General features: G+C 39.4%; 1 protein-coding gene across 2 annotated transcripts in view; it reads right to left on the minus strand.

Annotated features, from left to right (window-relative positions):
* Positions 1–20,571, minus strand: part of ARID2 (AT-rich interaction domain 2) — a 207,012-nt gene extending 186,441 nt beyond the window's left edge. For both annotated transcript variants that reach the window (XM_004006425.6, XM_042246829.2), the window contains exons 1-3: positions 19,953–20,571; positions 19,745–19,838; positions 18,580–18,677 (exon numbers count right to left, since the gene is read on the minus strand). In XM_004006425.6, the coding sequence (XP_004006474.1) occupies positions 18,580–18,677; positions 19,745–19,838; positions 19,953–20,044 (284 nt within the window). In that variant the 5' untranslated portion in view covers positions 20,045–20,571. The remainder of the gene's footprint in view (positions 1–18,579; positions 18,678–19,744; positions 19,839–19,952) is intronic.
* Between the last annotated feature and the right edge of the window lie 3,898 nt (positions 20,572–24,469).

Below are 24,469 nucleotides of genomic sequence, written 5' to 3' on the forward strand. Positions count from 1 at the left end.
AGGCAGAGAAAACAGCAAATACAAAGGCAGAAAAATGAGAAAAACTTAAAGAAAACTCTAAACATAAAAGTATGGCTGAAGTACAGAGTATACTAAGTCTACCAACACATACTAACTGCTCATTCACCAAACCTCAAAACAAATGAAGAAAAGACACAATATCTCCTTAAAGAATGTGCAAGAATATGGCACCCAACTGATTAGCACAGTTAATTCAAACAAAAGCAGCAGTACCCAGCACTTAACTTATAAAGCAGATACTGTGGTAGGTACCCAAAATAGAGAAATAAAGAGCACAGTTCTTGCTCTAAAGAGTTAACCTTTTACTAGGAAAACACAGAGTCAGTTTACCGTAGACAGATTTTTAGGCTCAATCTTTATGACAAAAGACTAAGAGAAAACATGCTAAGATATGATATTAACGTGAGCTGTACTTAGTCACTTAGTCGTGTCCGATTCTTTGCAACCCCATGGACTGTAGTCCACCAGGCACCTCTCTGTCCATGGGGATTCTCCAGGCAAAAATACTGGAATGGGTTGCCATGCCCTCCTCCAGGGGATCTTCCCAACCCAGGGATCAAATCCAGGTCTCCTGCACTGCAGGTGGATTCTTTACTGTGTGAGGCACCAGGGAAGTCCAAGAATACTGGAGTAGGTAGCCTATTCCTTCTCTAAGGGAACGTCCCGACCCAGGAATCAAACCGAGTTCTCCTGCACTGCAGACAGATTCTTTACCAGCTGAGCTACCAGGAAGCCCATGAAAGTGAAAAGTTAGTCGCACAATCCTGCCTGACTCTTTGTGATCCCATGGACTGTAGCCCACCAGGATCCTCTGTCCATGGAATTCTCCAGGCAAGAATACTGGAGTGGGTTGCCCTTCCATTCTCCAGGGGATCTTTCTGACCCAGGGATCGAACCCAGGTCTCATGCATTACAGGCAGATTCTTTATCATCTGAGCCATAAGCCTAGCTCAGATGATATTAACAGTGCTCATTATTTTCCCCTCCTATTTTCTAGATTGTGTACAATGAGCATGTGTTACTAAACTATGATAATTTACAAAAATAAAGTTTATAATTTAAACAGTATGAAACTTGACATCTGATAGGCAAGTATCTGAGTAGGTATCTGCTACTTAAAGCCTTAAAATTTTAGATCTGAAACTTTAGATACCCAAAATATTGCTACTTATCACCACCTCAAGAGCTATGAAACTCGTTGGTACAAATCCTCATTTTTCACCAACTATTAGCCTTCTAACATGTCATCCATTCCTATCATTTCATGGCAAATAGATGGGGAAACAATGGAAACAGTGACAAGCTTTATTTTCTTGGGCTCAAAAATCACTGCAGATGGTGACTGCAGACATGAATTTAAAAGACTCTTGCTCTTGGAAGAAAAGCTATGACAAACCTAGAAGGCATATTAAAAATCGGAGACATTACTTTGCTGACAAAGGTCCGTACAGTCAAGGATATGGTTTTTCCAGTAGTCATCATTAGATGTCAGAGTTGGACCATAAAGAACGCTGAGTGTTGAAAAATTGATGTTTTTGAACTGTGATGTTGGAGAGGACTCTTGAGTCCCTTGGACTGCAAGAAGATCAAATCAGTCAAACCTAAAGGTAATCAACCCTGAATATTGATTGGAAGGACTGATGCTAAAGCTGAAACTCCAATACTTTGGCCACCTGATGTGAACAGCACACTCACCGGAAAAGACCCTGATGCTGGGAGAGATTGAAGGCAGGAGGAGAAGGGGATGATAGAGGATGAGATGGTTGGATGGCATCACCGACTCAATGGACGTAAGTTTGAGCAAGTTCTAGGAGATAATGAAGGACAGGAAAGTCTGGTGTGCTGCAGTCTACGGGATCGCAAAGAGTCCTTATCTAACATACCTGCTTTTACTTATTTACTATCTGTCTCCTTTAGCTCCAAAGGAGATTTTTCAAAACAGATTTTTCTGTTTTCATTATTGACATATGTCTAGTGCATAGAATAGTGTCTGAGAGATGATAAACGATCAGTCATTATTCACTGAACCACTAAAGGGCAATATTCTGTATTGGTTAAAAGTTTGATCTCTGGTGGCAAAAGACCTGGATCAAATTCCAGCTCCACCACTTTGTAGTTGTGTGACCTTGTGCAAGTTACTTAACTTCTCTAAACCTTAGTTCCCTCATCTATAATGAGGTTGGTGTCAATCTTTAAGGTTTTGAGGATTAGAATAATGCAGGTTAAGCAAAATGCCTGGAAAAGAGTAAAGTTCAATAAATGTTAGCTATTATTATGATGATAATTAACATGCCATGCCTGACCCCCAAAGTGCCTCCAACATTCCCAGTATCCAGTTCTTCAGAAATAGTGGTTATTTGCAAAATCCTTGGATCTTCACATGATAGTATGAATAGTATAAATCAGTAACACTCTGTTATCCACTCTTTCCTTACACAGGATTCTATTCTATTTTAGCTTATAAAATGAGATAGAGACACATTAGCGTCTATTTAATCTCAAAAAAAAAATTAAGTGCTACATAAAACTGCACAAAATGCCACATTAATCACAATGCTAATTTATATTCTACAGCTAGAACTGACTCCTGGTGCTTGTTTCATAAAACCACACAAGAAAAGGTTATGCTTAAGGCGACATCAATGGCATACTAAACTACTAATTCCGTTTAGAATTTTTCAATTCATTCAGAATTCCCCAAATTCGATTTCTCATTTGCTAAGAGGCCCACTGTACCTATCTGAGTTCCTAAGAACCTCCCCAAGGCAGGGGATCTGATTCAGTCCCAACTATAATGCATCAATATTGAATTAGTAGCTTTAAGATTACTTTAGCATTACTTTAAGATTACTTTTAGCAATGATAAAGGTTTTCCCCCTCATCTATAAGAATAGGAAAATGTCTATTTTGTAAAGTTGTAAAAATCCAGTAAGATGAATATTTGTAAAAATGAACTCTACTATAAACTGTACTACGGCACACATCTTATTGTAAAAAGATACATTAAAAGATTTTAAATAAAAAGCCACAATCCCACAACTACCCCAACCATTTTCATATTCCCTTCAGGAGCTTGTCTTCATACACTTTTTTATAAAGATGAAATCATGTGTACTTCAGAGAAAACAATACAGCACCCTTTTTAGAGCCAGATGGCCCAGGTTCAAATACTAGCTCCTAAAATTACTGTGTGACCTTGGACAAGATTCTTAAACTCTTTTGTCCTATTTTCCCTTCTATAACATCAGTATAATAGTAACAGTACCTATGTGATTGGGAGGTATGAAGAAGAAATGAATCACTGTAAATCATTTAGTATAGGGCTGGGCACAAGCCAAATTCAATAAACAGGTAAGAAAAAACAAATTCCTGCTTTTTAAAAACTTAAGATGATGTCATGAAACCAAAAGTACATTATTATCTAAAGTACCACAGAAAGATTCTTCAAAAGGATCTCTAGGATACTTTACCTTGACTAATTTTAAAATAAATCTCCCTATACATTCCTTTGTTTAGATATTTTACAATGTATAATAAAATTCATCTATTGCTTCATACTTCCAGTAGAGGTCTCCATCTAAAAAATAATGTATCCGACTGAAAACTTTAAATTAGTATTTCTGGTTATTAAAAAAAAAAAAGTGGCCAGCTTTACCAAATATGTTAATTTAAGTTTTTCCAAGAAAGACATTTAAAATAGGGAACACTTAGAGAAAAAGCAACTTTTTCCAGTGATTGTTATTCTGTTGTGGGCTTTCCAGTAATACTCACCTCTCTTACAAACATAATCCTCTGAACAGGAAAGAGAAAGAGATAAGACTGCAGGATACAAATGATAAATCACGTGCATATTTATCACCACCCCCAGACAACAATTTAATACCTATGCCTCATAGACAGTATAAGTCAGTAAAATCATCTTAAAGTAAAGGTCATGTTTTGTAGTAAAAAAGAAAGCTCCACAACCTTCTGCATGTATTCCTTTTAAACCACAACAGAGTAGTAAAGGCAGCTCTGAATTGGCCTCTACATTCCCCCTCCCATCATTCAGGAATAGTGATGTAAAACCAGTCAATTATCCTCATTCAGGCCCATCAGGAAAAATATCCTTGTTTCTACTCTACCAAAAAGCCTGGGGCTAGACCACCTTCTTAAAATCCCTTAATTCAAAATAATGTTATGAATTGATAGATTCAGTAGTCATAGCCAATGGTTGTTAAGTACATAGTTCTTACTCCTATTTTTAGGAATCTAAGCTTTTAGGCTCCTCAAGCAAATCTGCATATAATATTTAATGCCTATCTCAACTTAGCTCCTTTAAGGTATAAAACTTAAATGTACAAGGTACATATCTATAAATTTGATATGATCAAAAACTGACCAAGAAATTACCAACCAATTTGCTTGGAGCTAATAAACAGTTCTGTTTGTGTGCACGCGCACACACACACACATACTTATTTAAACTAACCCCCATAGTTTATAAACAGGGGGATAAAGGAGGAATGCTCCAAGCAACTCTCAGAACTAGCAGGACTTTAATATCCAAATTGTATCTAATTCTGAGAAGCAAATATACAATGTAAAATATAACACATTTGATTTAGTGATAATGGATTAAGATTTCAGGTTGTAACTAAAGTGTGAATTTGCTTTTCATCTCCTCACAGTAGATAACCTATAAAGATAACTTTTAAATAAAGACAATTACATCTTATGTTGAGAATATAAAAATCAAACCACTATCAAATCATAGTTTATCCTAGTCTTAATAACATAAAAATCAACCAATGAATTAAAAATATTAATAAAATTATTGTCTTGTTTTTGTATAAAAAGTGATGCAATGGCCAGCAAAGAATAAAATAGTGAAGAGTTTTTAACGGACAAATAGACAAAGGTAATGCAGATGACACCACCCTTATGGCAGAAAGTGAAGAGGAACTAAAAGCCTCTTGATGAAAGTGAAAGAGGAGAGTGAAAAAGTTGGATTAAAGCTCAACATTCAGAAAATGAAGATCATGGCATCTGGTCCAATCACTTCACGGAAAATAGATGGGGAAACAGTGGAAACAGTTATCAGACTTTATTTTGGGGGGCTCGAAAATCACTGCAGATGGTGACTGCAGCCATGAAATTATAAGACGCTTACTCCTTAGAAGAAAAGTTATGACCAACCTAGACAGCATATTGAAAAACAGAGACATTACTTTGCCAACAAAGGTCCATTTAGTCAAGGCTATGGTTTTCCAGTGGTCAAGTATGGATGCGAGAGTTGGACTGTGAAGAAGGCTGAGCGCCAAAGAATCGATGCTTTTGAACTGTGGTGTTGCAGAAGACTCTTGAGAGTCCCTTGGACTGCAAGGAGATCCAACCAGTCCATTCTAAAGGAGATCAGTCCTGGGTGTTCATTGAAAGGAATGATGCTAAAGCTGAAACTCCAGTACTTTGGCCACCTCATGCAAAGAGTTGACTCATTGGAAAAGACCCTGATGCTAGGAGAGACTGGGGGCAGGAGGAAAAGGGGATGACAGAGGATGAGATGGCTGGATGGCATCACCAACTCAATGGACGTGAGTTTGAGTGAACTCCAGGAGTTGTTGATGGACAGGGAGGCCTGGCATGCTGCAATTCATGAGGTTGCAAAGTTTCAGACACGACTGAGCGACTGAACTGAACTGAATTTTCCTCCAAAGTTATCATTTATTATTTTAGCCGATTTTTATTTATTTGTTAAACTGCTGGAATATGAGAAATATTCACATTCAAACATAAGCTACAAAATAAGGTTTAAAATTTTTAAAAATCAGTATTAGTTCCTCTCAGTTATTATCTGTTATTACAGATTTTAAAAAATCAAACACTAGTGGATAAACATATGAAGGATATCATTAAATCTGACTTTCAAGTCTAACAGTATTGTTCCTTCAATAAACAAGCATAGAAATACTATTAATATGTTAATAGAACATATAGACTTAAGACTGCATCAAGGGGACTTTCCTGGTGGTCCAGTGGTTGGAGATCTCACATGCCTTGTGGCCAAAAGAAAGAAGACTGCATCAAGAACACACAGCAAGCAGTATCTTATTCAACAGGAAAATAATAGAAACATAAAACCAAGGTCAGTATCAACACAAGGAAAAGACGCCCTCATCTCCCCAACTATTTAAAGGTGGCCAATCAATATAGACAAAAGAAAATTATTAAATGCACAAAATTTAGGAAAAAAAAGTAAAGCTACCCCTTCTTGCAGATGACATATTAGTATGTCTAAAAACTTTCTTAATCAATGCTAACTAATACAAATGACAAAAAAATTGAGTAAAGCACCAGATTACAATAAAAAAACACAATAACTTTCATATAAATAAAGAGTAACTACTGAGAAGATACAATGGAAAACTACACTTACAATAGGAAGAAAAATGATAATATACTCAAGAATAAATTTAAGAAATGTCAAAAACCTATAAAAGGATAACTATTTTATAAATTCCTGAATGACACAAAAGGATTTGAATAGAAGACTTCTGTTTTTCCAGGATAGGTAAACGCAATATCATCATTTCCATTCTCCTAAGGTAACTGTTTTTAATTTAATATGATCCCCAATTTTTTTAAAAAAAAAGCTTTTTTCCGAAACTAGAACAAATTAACACTAAAAGTGGAAGTGAAAGTCCCTCAGTCATGTCTTCACTCTTAGCAACCCCATGGACTATAGAGTCCACGGAATTCTCCAGGCCAGAATCGTGGAGTGGGTAGCCTTTCCATTCTCCAGGAGATCTTCCCAACCCAGGGATCAAACCCAGGTCTCTCGTATCGCAGATGGATTCTTTACCAGCTCAGCCACAAGGGAAGCCCAAGAATACTGGAGTGGGTAGCCTATCCCTTCTCCAGCAGATCTTCCCAACCCAGGAATCCAACTGGGGTCTCCTATATTGCAGGTGGATTCTTTACCAACTGAGCTATCAGGGAAGTCAACACTAAAGTTCATATTAAAACAACAATCACCACAAAATTCCTGTTAAAACAAAAAAAGAACTGTGAGATGAGAATGGCACTACCAAATATTAAAACATGCTATATAAAGTCACAATAATTACAATATAGTGAGATACTATTTCTTAAATCCCCAGATCAGGAAAACTTCAAAAGCTTGACAAACATATGGCAAAGCTATGGGAAGCAAGCATTCTCATATACTGCTGATGGGAATGCAAAATAATTCTCTCTTACCTGGAGAGAATCTGCTGGGAATTTGGCAGTACTTAATACAATACATATGCATTGAAGAAAAGTTATGACCAACCTAGATAGCATATTGAAAAGCAGAGACATTACTTTGCCAATAAAGGTCCATCTAGTCAAAGCTATGGTTTTTCCTGTGGTCATGTATGGATGTGAGAGTTGGACTGTGAAGAAGGCAAAGTGCCAAAGAATTGATGCTTTTGAACTGTGGTGTTGGAGAAGACTCTTGAGAGTCCCTTGGACTGCAAGGAGATCCAACCAGTCCATTCTGAAGGAGATCAGCCCTGGGATTTCTTTGGAAGGAATGATGCTAAAGCTGAAACTCCAATACTTTGGCCACCTCATGAGAAGAGTTGACTCATTGGAAAAGACTTTGATGCTGGGAGGGATTGGGGGCAGGAGAAGAAGGGGACGACCGAGGATGAGATGGCTGAATGGCATCACCAACTCAATGGACGTGAGTCTGAGTGAACTCCGGGAGTTGGTGATGGACAGGGAGGCCTGGCGTGCTGCGATTCACGGGGTTGCAAAGTCGGACACGACTGAGCAACTGAACTGAACTGACTGATGCATTTACTATTTGATTATGACATCAATCCCCACTTTTGCAATTTACTCTGTAGATACATCTCCAAAAATTTGAAAATAGCTTTGTATTGGCTACTAGATTTGCGGATTATTCATATGGCATTATTTGCTATTGTAAAATACTGGGAACAACCTAAGTGTCATTATATAGGAGACTAGACATATAAAGTAAGATATATTCACACAGCAGAATACTATGCAGCTGTAAAAGGGGAGATTTTATGAATTTACTAATAGTCAAGGTACACTAAATAAAAAAAAGCAAAATAAAAAGTAGTGTGCATTCTTCATTCTAAAATGGGGAACCAAAAAAACATGTATGTATCTCCTTACTTTTATAAAACAAAACAAAACAAAACAAACCAGGAAGGATAACCAGAAACTGTGTGCTTGGTTACCAACAGAGCATGGGCAGGAATGGGGCAGAAGTGGTAGGGAAGAAAGTAGGGTAGAGGGTAACCTCCAAGTATATCTTAGTTCAATTTTGATTTTACAATCTTATTAAGGGTTTTACATATTCATAAATAAAATTAAAGGAACAAATAATGGGGAAAACAGAAAGCTGAATACAAAAGGAAAAAATATGAACATTAATGTTCTAACTGAAAACAATACCCAGAAAAAAAGAATTCAACCACTGTGAATTTTTTAACACAGTTATTAACTGATATAAGTCAGTCTGAATATAAAAAGAAATGCAAACAAATCTGCAACTCTACTTCACAGGTTTGTTGTTTGTAGTTGTATGGGTATAACGATTCTGAAACTATTCTCTTTGTGTTACAGAACAAGACAAATACACTGGTGTTGGAAACTTGTGTTCTAAAGACAGTTGAAGGAAGGTACATGGAGTGGAAGAAGGCACGAGAAAACTTGTGCAGACTTAATTAGAGCTATCAGTATCGCCTTATGATTTGCACAACACGTATATTTACATTTAAAATAAGTAAACTTTCTAACTTTGTCCTCTGAAAGGGCCTAGAAGAAAAAATAACCTAATAACACTGAGCACACCTACCACCCAGTTCTTGGATTCTATATACCATTCCACACCAAAAGGAACCAGGACTTCTGGAAGAAATAGCTGATGCCAGAGCAAGAAAAGCAAAACACAGTTGACTCTAAAAGATCTTATTTTGTCAGAATGCAAGAAAGAGCTAAGAAATAATAATAACTTGTTAAAAAATACAAAGGAGGCAGCTTGAATGGGCTCCTCTTGGCCAAACTTCAGCAGCAAAATATAAGACTTTAACCCATTGTATAATATAAATTCTTAATAAACAATAAACAATATTTTCCTTATCATAGATTGCCAACTAATGTAGATGAAACGATAAAATTAGACAATAAATATCATATAGACACCATAACTGATTCAGACAAGATTCATCAACGGATATTTGAACTACTGGGAAAAGTGTGATGGTGAGCAAGATATTTACAGTCTCAAAGTACATCTCCAAGGGTTACTGGCTGATTACAAAAGAGAAAATGGAAACTTTACAGTGGAGAAACCAGGAGGACACCACCTTAACCAAAGCTATTATTAGCAATAATAGGACAAAGTAACATCACATGCTTCCTGCCAAAAATGCTTAAGCTAAATCTAATCCTGAAAAATACCTCAGAAAAATCCAAATTTTATAGTACAGTTGGCTTTTACTCTTCAAAAATGGTAATATCACACAGAAGACTGGAGAACTCAAGATGTGACAACTAAATGTGATACAAGATTACAGTTCAGGGATGGGTTGGTATGACTGCTATAAAAGACATCTTTGGGGCAACTGGTAAAATTTGAATAAGATTTGTATGTAATACGAATAATACAACTATATTCATGTGGCTTTCTGAAACTGATCATTACACTATTATTACAATAATCAAATACAGAAAACTTAACATGAATATAGTCATATTATCAGTATCCCTGATGGCTCAAGTGGTAAAGTACCCGCCTGCAATGCAGGAGACACAGGTTGATGCCTGGGTCAAGAAGATCCCCTGGAGAAGGAAATGGCAACCCACTACAGTATTCTTGCCTAGAGAATCCCACAGAAAGAGGAGCTGGCAGCCTACCACAGTCCATAGGATCACAAAGAGTTGGACACAACTGAGTAACTAAACATGCAGGCGTGCATGCTATTAGTATATAAGATAACGTCTTTGTTCTTAAGTAATATACACTTATATTTAGGAGGAAAGGGCAGTGTAACTGTAATGACAGCAAATGATCAAATGACAGCAACAAAAACAATCATATGTGTACATACATATACAACATCACATATAAAAAGGAAACAACAAAGCAAATGCGGCAAAATAACTGGTCAATATAAAGTGTAAAAAAGAACGTACATACAGACAGCAAAAAAAATTAACAATTTTGAAAAAAGAAAACTTGGGAAGAAAAGAAAATGATAGGTTTAATATTTCTCTCTCAATCAGATTCTTATTACTATATTAATACACTGCAGTGTAGAGCTACCAGGAAAAACTACTCAAAAATTCAGAAGTTTGACTTTTTAATGGTATGAACTAAAAAGATTATACCAAACCACTTAAACACTCTTGACCTATTACTTGTGAGTACACTTGGAGGTACAGCCTGCTAAGGTACTAAATATTGTTTATGAAATACTTAGTGGTCTGATCTGAGCTCAAGTACTTTGAAAACTCACTTGATCCATGAACCATTATGAAAAGTGTGATCAACTTGGGCATTATTACTAACACATTTAAATTCAGCCCCATTTCTAAAGTACTACAGGTTAGGGACCAAACTACAGCCTCGTTTTTCTCCTATTTTAATAGAATAATATTCCCACTGACCTCATATTAACATAAAATACTTAAATTAACAGTTTATTTAAGATAAGCAATTGGCTAGGAGAGGGACAAAAACAAATCTCACCTGAAAACACCTCCCCATGAAAGATGTGTAAAACTATATAACCATCATCTCTGTGCAGAGCCCCGACCACTGAACACTGCAAGTAAGAATTTACCAAGTACAGCAGTGAAGAACTCAGAAAGAAACACCAGAAGTAAAGATGACTTGCCACATATCACAACAAGGTATATATTCAAACAGAAGATTCTTACACAACTTTTTTCAAATCCTACTTCATAAAAAGCAACGTATTGGTTTGGTCCCTTTATATGGTAATGAAAAAAGTCATTTATTAAAAGAAACAAAAGGTAAACATTCCTAGGTCATGGAATATACTCAAAGATATTTAACAACTGTGGCTAATGTAGGGTTGTGTCCAAGACAATGCTTTGTAAAATGTTAAAGTAAGTCTACAGCCAGGGAAGGGAATGGAAACGTAAGGGGGAGAAAGTGCAGTTTGAAAATACATAAAATAAACCTTACTGAGTGGCAGTTATGGTTGACGCTTAGAATTGAAAGCTGGATATAACCTACAGCCATTTCTTTTTTAAATAGCCCATATGCTCCAGAAGAAAAGAGTTTGAGTGGTGTAAAGAATTTCTTTTCTAAGTGTTATTTTTTATGAGATTAAATAACAGCAATTACTTCTGAAATCTGAAATGATAAAACTAAAATTTTACATATGAAAATGGTTTGAAAAATGAAGATTAAGTGCATGAAACAAAATAAGCTATTACTAGTATTGTTATTTTTAAAGGAATTTATACAATATAAGTTAACTCCTCTAAGCAGTATTGGCATAGACCAACAAAATCCTCACAAAGAGGAAAAAGCATTCACTAAATTCAATAAAATAAATGGCATTCCATTTGGGGGAAATATTACAAAAGTCCTACTTTTTAAAAACATTAGATATTAAGAAAATTTTATTTTTAATTAATTTTTTAAAATCCAAATTAGTACACAAATACATTTAGGATAAGTTCAAATTGGTAGTTCATTCATCTTTTTTTCATCCCTCAACTGAAGTGGAGCCCTTGGGTTACCCTCTCTAGAATCCAGAAACAAAACAGGCTGCATCCAAGCTCTGCTTAGAGATGACAGGTGCAGCTTGAGCAGGTGCCCCTAGACCAGGTGTCACCTACAGGTTTTGTTCTGGATGCAGCCCTGGCCAACATGTGGACGCCAAGTTAAACCAGTTATATCAGCAACTAAATCGGTTTAATTACAATACTTAGATCAGCTGCTCTCAAACTTCAGCGTGCTTAAAGAATCACCTGGGGCATACTTTTAAAAAAATACAAGGTTTTATTTAGATCATTAATACTTAAAAACCCTGATCAATCTTAACACCACTAAAACAGGACAACTAAACATTATATGCCACATAATGTGATGAAAGCACAGCACTACCTGTTAAAGAATGGAGAAAGAAACAGCAACCCACTCCAGTATTCTTGCCTGGAGAATTCCATGGACAGAGGAGCCTGGAGGGCTACAGTCTATGGGGTCCCAAGAGTCAGACACGACTGAGGGACTAAACACACACATACCTATTAAAGAATGCCTAAAATACTAAACTTGAATTTTTTGAACATTTAGACCTAATGTTAATAGTTTTTAGGAAATGGATTCAGGGGATAGAGGAACAGGTTAATTGACACTAGAAGGAAGTAGTGAACCAAATCCAGAATTTAGGGCATTCTAAGAAAGATCTCCTGGAGAAGGAAATGGCAATCCACTCTGATATTCTTGCCTGGGAAATCCCATGGACAGAGGATTAGCCCTGGTGGGCTACTTCCGTGGGGTTGCATAGAGCTGGACACGACTTAGGAATTAAACAATAAAGGACAACTGACCCCATTACTTTAATAAACCAATGGCATGACAAGAAAAGGGAACCGTCAAGAGACTAATGAGATAAAAGAACCAAAACAAGAGATTTAGCCCCACCATAAAATTCTCTTGCAGGAAGATGGGGTAGACCTGCAAACACTGACTTAGATATTAATTGAAGTATGAATCTAGCATTTGCGGGCAATAATTTATAATGCAACATCTACTCCTAGATATCACTAAGAGATTTCAGTTCCAGCAATAGATTTTTGCATTATACGTAGTCATAAGGAGCACATATAATGAAGAATTGAATTAACTTTGAATTCAGAGCATAATGAATACTCAAAAAGTAGCCAAGCACAAGTGATATTTTTTAATGTCTGAAACTAAAAAATATATGTTAAGACTCCATTTCAATAACAAAGTTTTTCGAAAACACACTAATAAAATTCACAAAATCTGAAAGTTACTGAGAGTGACAATTTGCTCTGAACCATCTGTTTATTTCAGGTCCCCAAAAGTTTAATTTGCTAAGAGAATCCATTAATAAACTTTAGGATAGGTAATCAATATGAGCATCAGTCAACATATATACATTTTTGTGTACTTCTGACTAAAAAGAATCAACCTGCCTACTTACTGGGCTCTACTATGGATAACTGAACTAGCCATGTTATTTACATTTATTTTAAATTCTAAAGCCAATACTTTTGCTTTCCATAAAAATTACAATTACAATTTCAAACCATAAAATATTTGATGACAATCTTTAATTCTAACATCTCTATTTTTATCTCCAGGAAGTTTGGTCCTTAAACCAAAAGCTACTTCTAAACAGCTTTCCCTGAAATCAAAATTCATAATTATGACCTCTGTTTTTAAAATGGTAAAACTGAAGCATATACCGACTTTAGCATGACTATTACATTTCAATAAAAATAATTACTATACCACAAAACACAATGATTCGGCTACCTTTCTCTCCTTGGCAGTGAACACAAGATACTTTTAATGTCCCCTATTTGAACAACTATGTAAGTGTTAACAATATAATTTTGCACAGCCATTGATAAACAACTTAACAGCTCCATAAAAATCATTTAAATCTGTATTTATATAAGTCTATATAAATACACACAATTACTTCTCATTTCTCATTTTCCACACTTAAAATTTTTCTTCCTTAACTCTCATTTATTCTAGCTCAGGTTCCCAAACTGTGCTCCACAGAACTTAGCAGGTGTTCCTCAAACATTCCCTTGTGATGAGTGGTGATGTTTGGGAACCACCATTTACTACAGGTGGCGGGAGGGAGTTAATAGTGTTTCTCCAAATTGTCTTAAGATCCACAAGGCACAGTAACCAAATAAAGCCTCTATGAAGTCCCTCAGTAAAGTAACACAAATTTAGCATTGTTGTAATGCTCATATTCATTTCACTTTTCAAGGACATTTCAGGGAAACAATTGTTTCATATAGCACAAATTAGGAATCTCCACTCTAACGAAATACCCAAGAGTGTGGTGAGGATGGTGGTGGCAGATCAAAGAAATAGAGAGAACCCCCCCCACCACAACTCCATATGTCCCAATTCAAACAAACTTTATATTTACTAGACAACTTTAGTGGGACTATACCACTCAAGAAAATGCCCAATAAGCAGCCTCCGCACAAATAATAAAAACGCTAAATACTTTACCTAAAAACATATATTGAGTGCTTAACTCACTGACCAGTGCATTTAAATTTCAGTGAATTAAAATGTTTTTCCTTCCTTTTCCAACTTCCAATATAATTCCATTTCAGGTTATAAAATATTCTCAGAAGTGATGTACTTCTCTATCAAAGTTACAGTGGATTTCACACACAACCAAACTGAAAACACTGAATCCATAACAGAGATGAGGTAGGATTATAAAAAAGTGATTCTGTTTAGAAACAGACATTTTTACTTAACGGCTAAGGCAGAAAATTTTAATGCAAAAAAACATATAAACATTTCTGAGAGTTACAGTCCTTAGTTTGCATCCTCACTGAAACTATCCACCCTGGAAAGAGTTAGATTTATTCCTACTTGAGGGCAAATTTAAGTTGTTCAGAACATGGTTTCTAAGACACAACACCAGCTTAGCTGAGGTCTGATAAGTCTTTCAACTTTTTCTACTTTCTACTTCTCCTTTTAACAAGTTTACACACCCTCTAAAATGTAACAGAATATCAGATGATATCGAAATAAGATTTGTTCAAAATGAAGGATACAGTTTATAAAAATTAATTTTAAAATGCATATGTAAATAATTTTAGATACAGTTTTTCTTCCAGTCTCCATATTACTTTCATTCCTTACATAAGGAGAGCAAATCACCATTTATCAATTCTATTGATACACAAACTCAATTTATCAATTCACTCAATTAAAATTTTGAAGCATTCTATCATTTAACATCAAGTGATTCATAAAAGGCTTTCTCTTAAAAAAAAAAGTGATCTACATGGTAGATACAAACTACTCAACACACAAGTGTATTCATTCTATTTACCTGATAAATGCAGACTTTCATTGCTATAATTTAAGGGAGGGCTTCATCCACCAAGCGGGAAAAAGAAGAATAAATTCACAGTAAAACTGAAAACTCTACAGTTAAAGTTTCTGACTATTCCAAAGGTAGGTACATGTAAAACAGTTCCAAGAAAACCAGCAATAGACAGTTTTGTACAACAAAATTTTTTAAGTCCAAGATATCCTACCTCTTTTTCAAAAAGTGAAGCGTTATAATAGAAACATCAAGTTAACCTTGACTATAGCTGTACTGTTGGCATAAGTAAGCTAAAACAAAACTGTTCAACTAAAATATCTGAAATATTTACCTAAGTCTTCACATCAAGGCTTTATATTCTAAACAAAAAGAGCTGTAAAATGTCCCCCAATATTAGCACCAAAACAGAACAAAAATATAAAATTAACTGAATAAATAAAGAACACATTGAGAGTATAAATACACTCAGGCATAAATTTAACCATAAGTACTTTCCAATTATATTTTAATTTCTTAAAATCATTTGTGACTAGAAAAGGGAATTCATAATTGACTGATTAAATATTACTGAACACATGTCAAGAATACAACTATTTTGTTGAATTAACAAATGCCTCTAAAGCCATTTAGACTTTTCTGTACTTTAACTTCTTCATCTATAAAATGTAGGAAGTTATATCTTATCTTTTTAAACTTATAAAGATAGTCCAATAATAAATATCTGTGGAGTATACTGAGATGTACATACCAAGAAAGGACCTAAGTGAAAACAAAATATACAGACACCATAGATGAGCAATAGCCAGACTTTTAAAAGCCAATGTTAAAACATTCAATTGCATTTTTAATTTTAGACTGCAAGAAATTTTTGTAAACAATCTACAACTGAAAATGTCAGATACAATCAAGCTAACTTTAGGCAGACAATTAAACTCAAGTCTCTATATTTAATGTCTATGCATCAAAATGAAAACAAAAATGCTAGTGTATATACATACATATTTATACATATATATACACACACGCACATATCTAGGTGCACACACATCAGCGCATTAGCTTGCTCTTCTCTATTTAAATGTAGTATCATAAAACTACATCATAAAATACCAGGCTAACAACTACCCATCTAATTAATAATGAAACTACAGAAGAATGTCAGCAAATATTAAACTTGCAGAGTAAATGAGAACACATGGAATGACAATCTTACAGAAGTCAAATGAAACAGTCATTCATATTTTTTTTAAAAATTGGTCCACCTGTGATTTATAAAACACACTGCATTATCTACTCATCGGAAACCACGATATTCAATTCAATATATCAAAGAGGGAACTTGCAAAGTCACTTGATTACTGTTTCTTACTATGCAAAGGCACTCTTATGGTTAAGTAACTGAATTACTGTGAAAGCTTGGCATCCTGTCTGCCAGTTAAGATTTTTCAGAGGAAGGTGTAAAACCCAGCATAATACATGTCCTCTAACTGAGCAATATTACACCACTATGGAAAAAAAATCTTCCAAGGTTGGGAGTACCCAGTTTGTGACCAGCATATTTCTTTTGTATTTCTTTACAAGCCATGCAAATCTTCACATGGTTTTATTTTCCAAAACAAATGCTTCAACTTTTTTCCTAGTAGCCTAGCTACAACCCTACAAAAACAAACCTGCAGAGTGACATATGGAGGAAAAACAAGTTTAGCTAAAGACATAGTTCAAAACGTAGCTTCTAATAAGAGCATAAAACTCAAATTGATCTGAGAATAGTGTAAAGAGTTCCAAACAATCTGGAAACTACATAGTTAAAAATGGTATCTATAAGTATAATTAATGGATGATATGATCCAAAGATAGAAATCACAACTGGAAAAACAGTATTTATGTAGCTTGTAATAAACTGGGAGTTCTTCAGAAAAACACACTTCCCATGAAACATATAAATATCATACAGCACCTTCTGGATACTGAAATCAATAAATCATCCAATAAGTACTAGATATAACTTTAAAACATGTATTTTAAAAGGTCTACAACTCAAATGATTCAATGATTCAAACTTATTATCAGAAAATCAAGACATGTATTAACAGTACTCCTCAGTATTGTAACTGAAAAAATAAGTATCACCACAAGTGAAAAATTCTACTTCTCACCACACTACAAAATCAACAGTTTTGGAGGTTAATTTAGTTTTACTTTGCTTTTCGTGTCAATCCTTTATTTTAAAAAGCACTCTGACACATGCCATCACACACTCACAAGAGATAACTAACCATATTTAATATTTTCTAGACATCTGTGCAACTCAGTAACTACTCACAAAGTTCTGTGAACTCTTCAGCTTCAAGCATGAAGTCAATCTAAGATAGCCAATAGAAAGCACACCTGTGCAATTACTGCATTTCCTATTCCAGAATGCTGAACATAACACAGTATATCTACATTTGGATACTGCATTTGGAACAATGATAAATGCCAAACTCAAATTATACAGTAGCCACACTACCTAAAAAAGGCCATCTTATAACATCATTATTAAGAAAAAAAAAATATGAAGAGCATTATTTTAGTGTTAAGTAACAAACACCAACTAAGGAACCTTTGGTTAACTAAGTGTGAAAAATAAATGATGACCTCATAATAATTACAATATGAAAGTATTCCTAGGAGAAAAACTCAGAAAAAGTAATGCTGAATCACAAAATATATTATCTAAACTATAGCGCATGCCAACTAAATAAGAAATGTACTCTGTCAAATAGTCAAAAAAGGGGGAGAATGAAAGAAAATCCCAATTATAGTATTCCATTTTGTAGCATCCCTAATTTTCCTAAATAGATAATAATCCTTTTAAATGTTTTTCAGTCAGTCAAAAATTTCTAAAAACATAAGAATTTCTTAAAAAAAAAAAAAACAATCCTGGACACTTAAGGCACCAACACACTATGCTATGCATAAATATTCTGAAAAACTACTCAGTAACACGGTTCCACATAGAGGTTTCATTTTTTAACAATATCTTCAAGTCAGAATTTAAAAAGGCAAAGGAGTTTCCAAAACAAAGAAAAAATTTCCCAAGGGATACAAAGTTTCATTAACTATCTTGATTCTTTTACTCAGCATCACCTTTCTGCCCCTCTGTGGATATCAAACAATCAATAACAATGTCACAAAAGAATGTTTATCAAGATGGGGGATGGGGTGTCACCTGTAATGATTCTGTATGAAAAATGTAAACAATCCTAAAATAGGTGAGGAAAACTTTCACCTTCTTAGAACCTCCCTTGTGGATATTTAATGTTTCTCAGACTGAAATTAGCAGAAGTTTAGAAACTGATGTGCAAGGTTTGTTTCTTGCTTGGGGCTTTTCTTTTTTCTTTTTGCTAAAGCAAATCTCCCCATAAATCCCTTATTTCCCAACACTGTTGTTAGAGTCACTACTACTCACCGCAAGTAATACTGTTTTAAAGCAAAGGCAGCGTTAGAACAACTTCTGGGAAAGTTGAACTCTTCCACAATTTCTCCCCACTGATTCTTCTCAGAAACCTGTTAAAAACACAGCCACACTTGTCTGAAAGTGCACAATCCAAGAAAACTCAAACCTAACTCTGAATAAATACCCATTCTACAGAGATCTGCAGATCCCTCAGGAATCGGTGGGTGATTCGGCTCGATCCGTAAGAGTAGCTAAGCAAGGGCTGCTTGAATCACTGTGTTTTCACCCGAGAGCCCTGTATTTAATAGCACTTGTTTTGTTTTGGGGGGCGGAAGGGGGGATGTTGGTGGGTTTGTTTTGTTTTTGAAGCCCGGACAATAACCAATCGCAAGTCCCTCTGTCGCCCCCTTTTAAATCTCAACGCGGTCCGTTTACACTAAAAAAAAAAAAGTTCAAAAGGATCAATACTGTTCCGGACAGCGACGTCCGCAGGTTCTGGGGGGGCCCGGGCCGGGGCCGATTCCGATCCCTCTCCCAGATCTATCCATCTCCATAGGCCCTTCTTTGAGGCCTACAGCTTCTGCCTAGCCTTGAAGCCTAAGATGGCTATTTGGAGACAGGTCCTGGTTTCTTTTGTTAGCTGTATAAACCGAGGGCGACGGGGCCGAGGCTGTGCCCCCGGCTGCCGGGATCATTTCGCAGCCGATTATCGATGTTAAACCTGCCCGCGCTAATTTTGAGTTGCACGAAAACTGCTCTCAGAGTCTGTGTGTCTCTGTGTCTCCGCCTGTGCTAGAGCGGCAGCGGCGGCAGAGCTGACTCGCGAGCGAGCGGGCGGGCGGGCGCGGGGCGGGCGCGGGGCTCGGGCGGGCGCCCCGCACGCCCGCACTCCCCGCCGCGGCGCTCAGACCCCGCCGGGCCGGCCGGGCACCGGGCAGGGCGCGAGCCGGCGCCGGGCCGCCCGCCCGCCGAGCCCCGCGCCCGCCGCGCGCACGCGAGCCACCAGGCCAAAAACAGCCCCGCCGCCGTCCGCCTCCGTGCCACCGGCTGGGAGCGAAAAGAACGCCTCTGGCCCCCGCAGGCCACCCCCCCGGCCCCGAGCGCCCACTCCGGGGTCAAAGGAGACTTTTTGGAGGAGGCCAGCGAGAGGGAAATACAAATTAAAACTTCCACTCACCTTCGCGAATCCGCCTAAAGTAGTGACTCTGGTGTAGAGACCGTGAAGATCCAGCTCCTTCCCACCCACCGCAGGGATTTTTTTAAAAGGCGACCTGCGGGAGAGAGAAAGCCCCGCACTTGTCAGCCGGGACCCCGCGGCGGCCCGAGCGGGAGAGCCCCGTTCGCCCCGGCTCGCCCCGGCGCTGCCCCCCCGGTTCTGCTCTCACCCTCTGCTGTGGTGGAACTGCCGCAGCTCGTCCAGGAAAGCGAGTCCCTTTCTCCGCTCGTCCGGAGGCGCCTTCCCCGTCGAGTTTGCCATTATTTTTTCAAAGGAGGTTTTAAAAAAACCCAGATCGGTGTTTTAAAAGCGCCCCCCGCTCCCAGCGCTTCCTACCAGAGCCCAGAGCCCATTCCTCGGCCGGCGGCGGCGGGGCTCAGTCATGGGCCGGCGGTGGCGGCGGCGGCGGCGGCGGCGGCGGCGGCGCAGGGAGGGAGGGAGGGAGGGGGAGGAGGAGGAGGAGGAGGGGAAGGAGGGAGCAGGAGGCCAGGGGGAGAGGAGGGAAGGAGGGAGGGGAATTTCTAAAAAAGTTTAAAGAAATCGGAGCGAAACTAGAGGGGCAGGCGACTGCCGGATCCGCGCGAAGCCGCGGGGCGAGCGCGGCCCCCACCCCTTCCTTCCCTCCCTCCCGCGGCCCGGCTCTCGCCCGCCTCTCAGCGCCGCCGGCTCAGGCGGCTCGGCCCGGGGACGCGATTCAACATGGTGCTGCTGCCGGGGGCGCGCGAGCGGGCGAGGGGAAAGGCGAGCCGACGGTGAGGGGCCGGGGTGGCCGGAGGCCCGGGAGTTTCGGCGGCCGCGGCGGCGGCGGCGGCGGCGGGGCTGGGGCAGGCGGGGCTGGGGGTGGGGAGGGGGAGGTCTGTGTGGTGGTTTGTGGAAAGCGGGGTGACAGCGTGTATTCCGGCCGCAGCTCCGCGGGGCCCTCGCACACATTCACGCGCGGCCTCGCGGCCGGGGCGTCCCCGGGCAGAAGGCACCGGCGGCAGCCGAGCCGCTGCGCGCCGCCCGCCCGCTTCCCTCCCCGCCAGCCTCCCTCTCTGCCGCCTCCAGCGTCGCCGCCACGGCCGGGCAGCCAGAGCCGCACAGCGACCCCCGAGGGCCGGCCGCGGCACTGCGCCTGACTCCACACCGCCCCGGCAGCTCCTCGCGGGGAACAATAGACTCGGCTCGCCGGGCTTAGGGTTCATCTGCAATGTGCCGCACATTTCACACGCACACAAAGCCGGCGGAAAGGGGGGAGGCGCGGGGAAACGGCCACTACCGGTTGTTCCAGGGTTAGGGGTGGAGGCGATGTTCGCGTCCCCGGCCCGGCAGTTGGAAGGGCTGCCTTGGAGTCCCCGCCTGTCCGACAGAACTGGTGTAGAGCTCGGGAGGGAAAGGAAGCCCAGAGGGGAAGCTCCTCACGCTAGCTTCATTCACTGATAGGAATAAAGTCAACCTGTCACCTTTTTTTTTATAAGGTCTAAAAGAATCGGCTTTTCTGAGCTTTGTGGCGATAGTAAGGGGGGGCCTGGTTAGCACATTTTCCATGACTTACCCACAAACTAACTTTAGCAAACTGTAAATTAAATACAATGTGAACTGTCTGTCCTAGTTCTGTGGAAATGGAATCATGCTCTTAATTCATCTTGACTTTTGTTGGTTTCATTTCTCAAACTAGATTATTCTGTGCAGTTATGCAAACAGTAATTAAACTGATTGGGAAGCAATCTTTTGAACTTGGGCGATAATAATTAACGTTTATATTTTTATATTAAGGTCTGTTATAGTTTGCTTAAAACATATTGAATAAAATCTTATGTTTTTGCTTTTTCTCAAATGTCTTAATACGATCCCGGTTTAAAATATTTTTGAAGCTCAAAATAAGAGGCTGTTCAAATGGGAGACGTAACATCTCAACAAATACTACCACAAGTTTATATCTACAAGGGGTGTTGGGGTCAGCCGTTTGCTGCAAATGTTAATTAAGCTTCAAGAATTGTGAAGCATATTATTATTCCCATTTCCGCGATGGCCACTACAGGCAAAGTCACCGACACCCAAGGTCACATTCTAGTAAAGGGTTGGATGGGTTATCTCAGGTAGTGATTCCAATGAGAACATTTATTTGGTAGTGAAAAGAATTATGTAATATAGTCCAGCCACGCTTCCGGTGCTCACTCTAGGAAACGGATTATTTCTCAAGTAAAGTTTGCCTCTTAAACGGGGTTGGAATAAGGCTATGGCTAGGCAGTTCCTGACACCCAAGGGCCAGTAAGTGTCTCGGAAGCCAGTGAGGGGCGGAGACGAGGCCGGGGGAGTGGAGCAGCGAAGCCCAGGCTGGAGGCGAGGGGGGGCGGGGCAGAAGGGAGACCAGGTCATCCGTCCCTTCCCCCACCAGTCCTCTTAGGGGTGGTGGAGATATGGGCCGCAGAGCTGCGAGTCCCGAGCTGTGCGGATTCCCTAAACGCCGCACTTGCGCACAGCCCCTTACGTAACTGTCAGCGCCGGGGATTCCCTAGAGGGGGTCATTCTATTCAACCATTACACACACCCGGGGCTCCTGCCGCCGCGCCGCCGCCTCACAAAATGGCGGCGCCCATAGAGGAGACAGCGGCCGCCTCCTCGGCCCCATTTTGTGGGAGGCGAGAGATCTGTCAACATGGAATACCTCCGCTAAGGATACATCTGAGTTTGGAAATCCTGCTTAAGGGATGGAGCCGAGAGGATCTGCTTCGACGGAAAATGTCAGCGACTTCTAGCACCTCCACGCTTTTTCACTTTTTTCATTTTCTCTAAGGAAGCGCCCGAAGCTGCCGGGGTACTTGTAACTGAAGAGAGAAGGGAAAGCTGCAGCTGACTGCTCCGGGAACTTGCCGCGGCGTCTTGTGGCTTTGGTTGCTCTTCCCCGCTCCCGGGAGCTGACCGCGGTCTCGCGGAGGGTCGCCTGGGGCCCCCGGACGGCTCAGAAAGGACTGGGACCCGGCGACGCCAAGTGGCAGCGGCCTCCGCCGAGTCACTTCAACAGCGAGACTTTTCAGTAGTTTTTAAATGCCAGAGTCCGCAGCCCCACCGGGATCCCTTGCCAGAGTCGTGAGCTCCGGGAGCCGCGGACGCTCCTGCTCCGTCAGGCGGCCAGGAGCCGGGTTGCCCGGAGTCGGCGGTCCTCGCGGATGCCGGCAGCCTCGGCGCGCCGGGTGGTCGCCGTCGGGACCCGGGCCCTGAATGATGCTACCGGGGCAGGAGTGGGAACGAAGGCACGTACACTGAAATTTAAGTCGTCTGGACCTAGGGTTGTATGTTTTAACCGTGTTTTAGGTTAAACGTTAGAACGTTTTTTCTAGTATCCCACTGCAGTGGGCGAACCTGGCTGTCTTATTTCGAATTTGAAGGGCAGGATGGAGGGGTGACATTTTCTGGTTTTGTTTTTAACGGGGAGGTGGCCACTTCTAAGCCACTGACTGCTTGCTGTTTGTGTGTGTTTGTGTGTATACAACAGTGTGTTTTGCTTTGCAGTACAGATAGCAAAGGCTAAACACCTGGAGTGTGATCCTAACGTTTTAATGCCCCCACCCCTTTTTTTTAACATTTAAAATGTGATATGTAACGGGACATATCGATTCTGAGGAAAAGAAAGGATTATTTTTCTGCAGAAGACGCTGTCATCCTCAAAATGGAGTCCTAAAGAGTATCTGATGGATAGAATTTAAATTCATAGCACTTTAGATATGCTCTAGTCAAAGAAGACAGAAACATGAAACAAATATTTGTCAGATTGTTAAACGGTTCTATTTCTCCAAGACTAGAAAAATATAAGGCCAAAGTAAGCTATTAATGAGTATTTGCCTGTAAGAGGTATGTAACATTTTAAGGAAAGAGATTCATTTTATGAAACTTAGGAATGTATTACGCGAATAGTTTACTTCAAATTTTTTTTATCCAGTTACAGCCATCTTTTGTATTTCTATGACATTTTTTTTTGAGGCATTTTGTTTGTGTTGATTTTAACCCTCATCTTCCCTCTGTACTGCAGAACCGCATCTTTCTGCAGGCTGCGCCTCAATCACTAAGTTCCATGCCCCATCCCCTGCTGCACCCGCTAGCTGCTCTTGGCGCATGCATTACCAGGGTACAGTTTCTGGTGCTGTCTGTTCCTACTGATGTTCTTTATATATATGTAATAAACTTGGTTACCACTAATCAGTCTGTATCTCTTGCAGGAAAAGCCTATCTTAGGACCCAAGTACCCAGAAAAAAAATTTTCATGGGATTGCACTAATTTTTAACTCTAGTGCATAGTGTTACATTTCTCTGTGCCATACTGCATTTCCTATAGTGGGCAGCACAGAGCAGGTGGACCTGGAAAAGAAATTGCTAGAGACTGTGACAGTTTTACATAGATAGTCTCCAATTGGATAAGATATAAATAAAATACAGTTCATAGTTTCAAGAATTAATGGAAAATAGTCCTATAAAAATTACTGATAATAGTGGAAATTGTCAAAACTCAGTTCATGTAGTTCACTGATTTGATGAAAAATGTCGACAAAGCCCTTTTGGTGTGAAAAAATGCAAAATTGTTTTTAATAGTAACTGCAGAGCCTGAACACCATTAGAGATTTCTGTTATTTTATATGAATCTTTGATCCTTATCAGTTTTATTATTATTTAATCAAGAAATCGTGATGTTTAAAATTCTCTCTTGTAAAA

The sequence above is a fragment of the Ovis aries genome, chromosome 3, assembly GCF_016772045.2.
Source record: "Ovis aries strain OAR_USU_Benz2616 breed Rambouillet chromosome 3, ARS-UI_Ramb_v3.0, whole genome shotgun sequence".
NCBI lineage: Eukaryota > Metazoa > Chordata > Mammalia > Artiodactyla > Bovidae > Ovis > Ovis aries.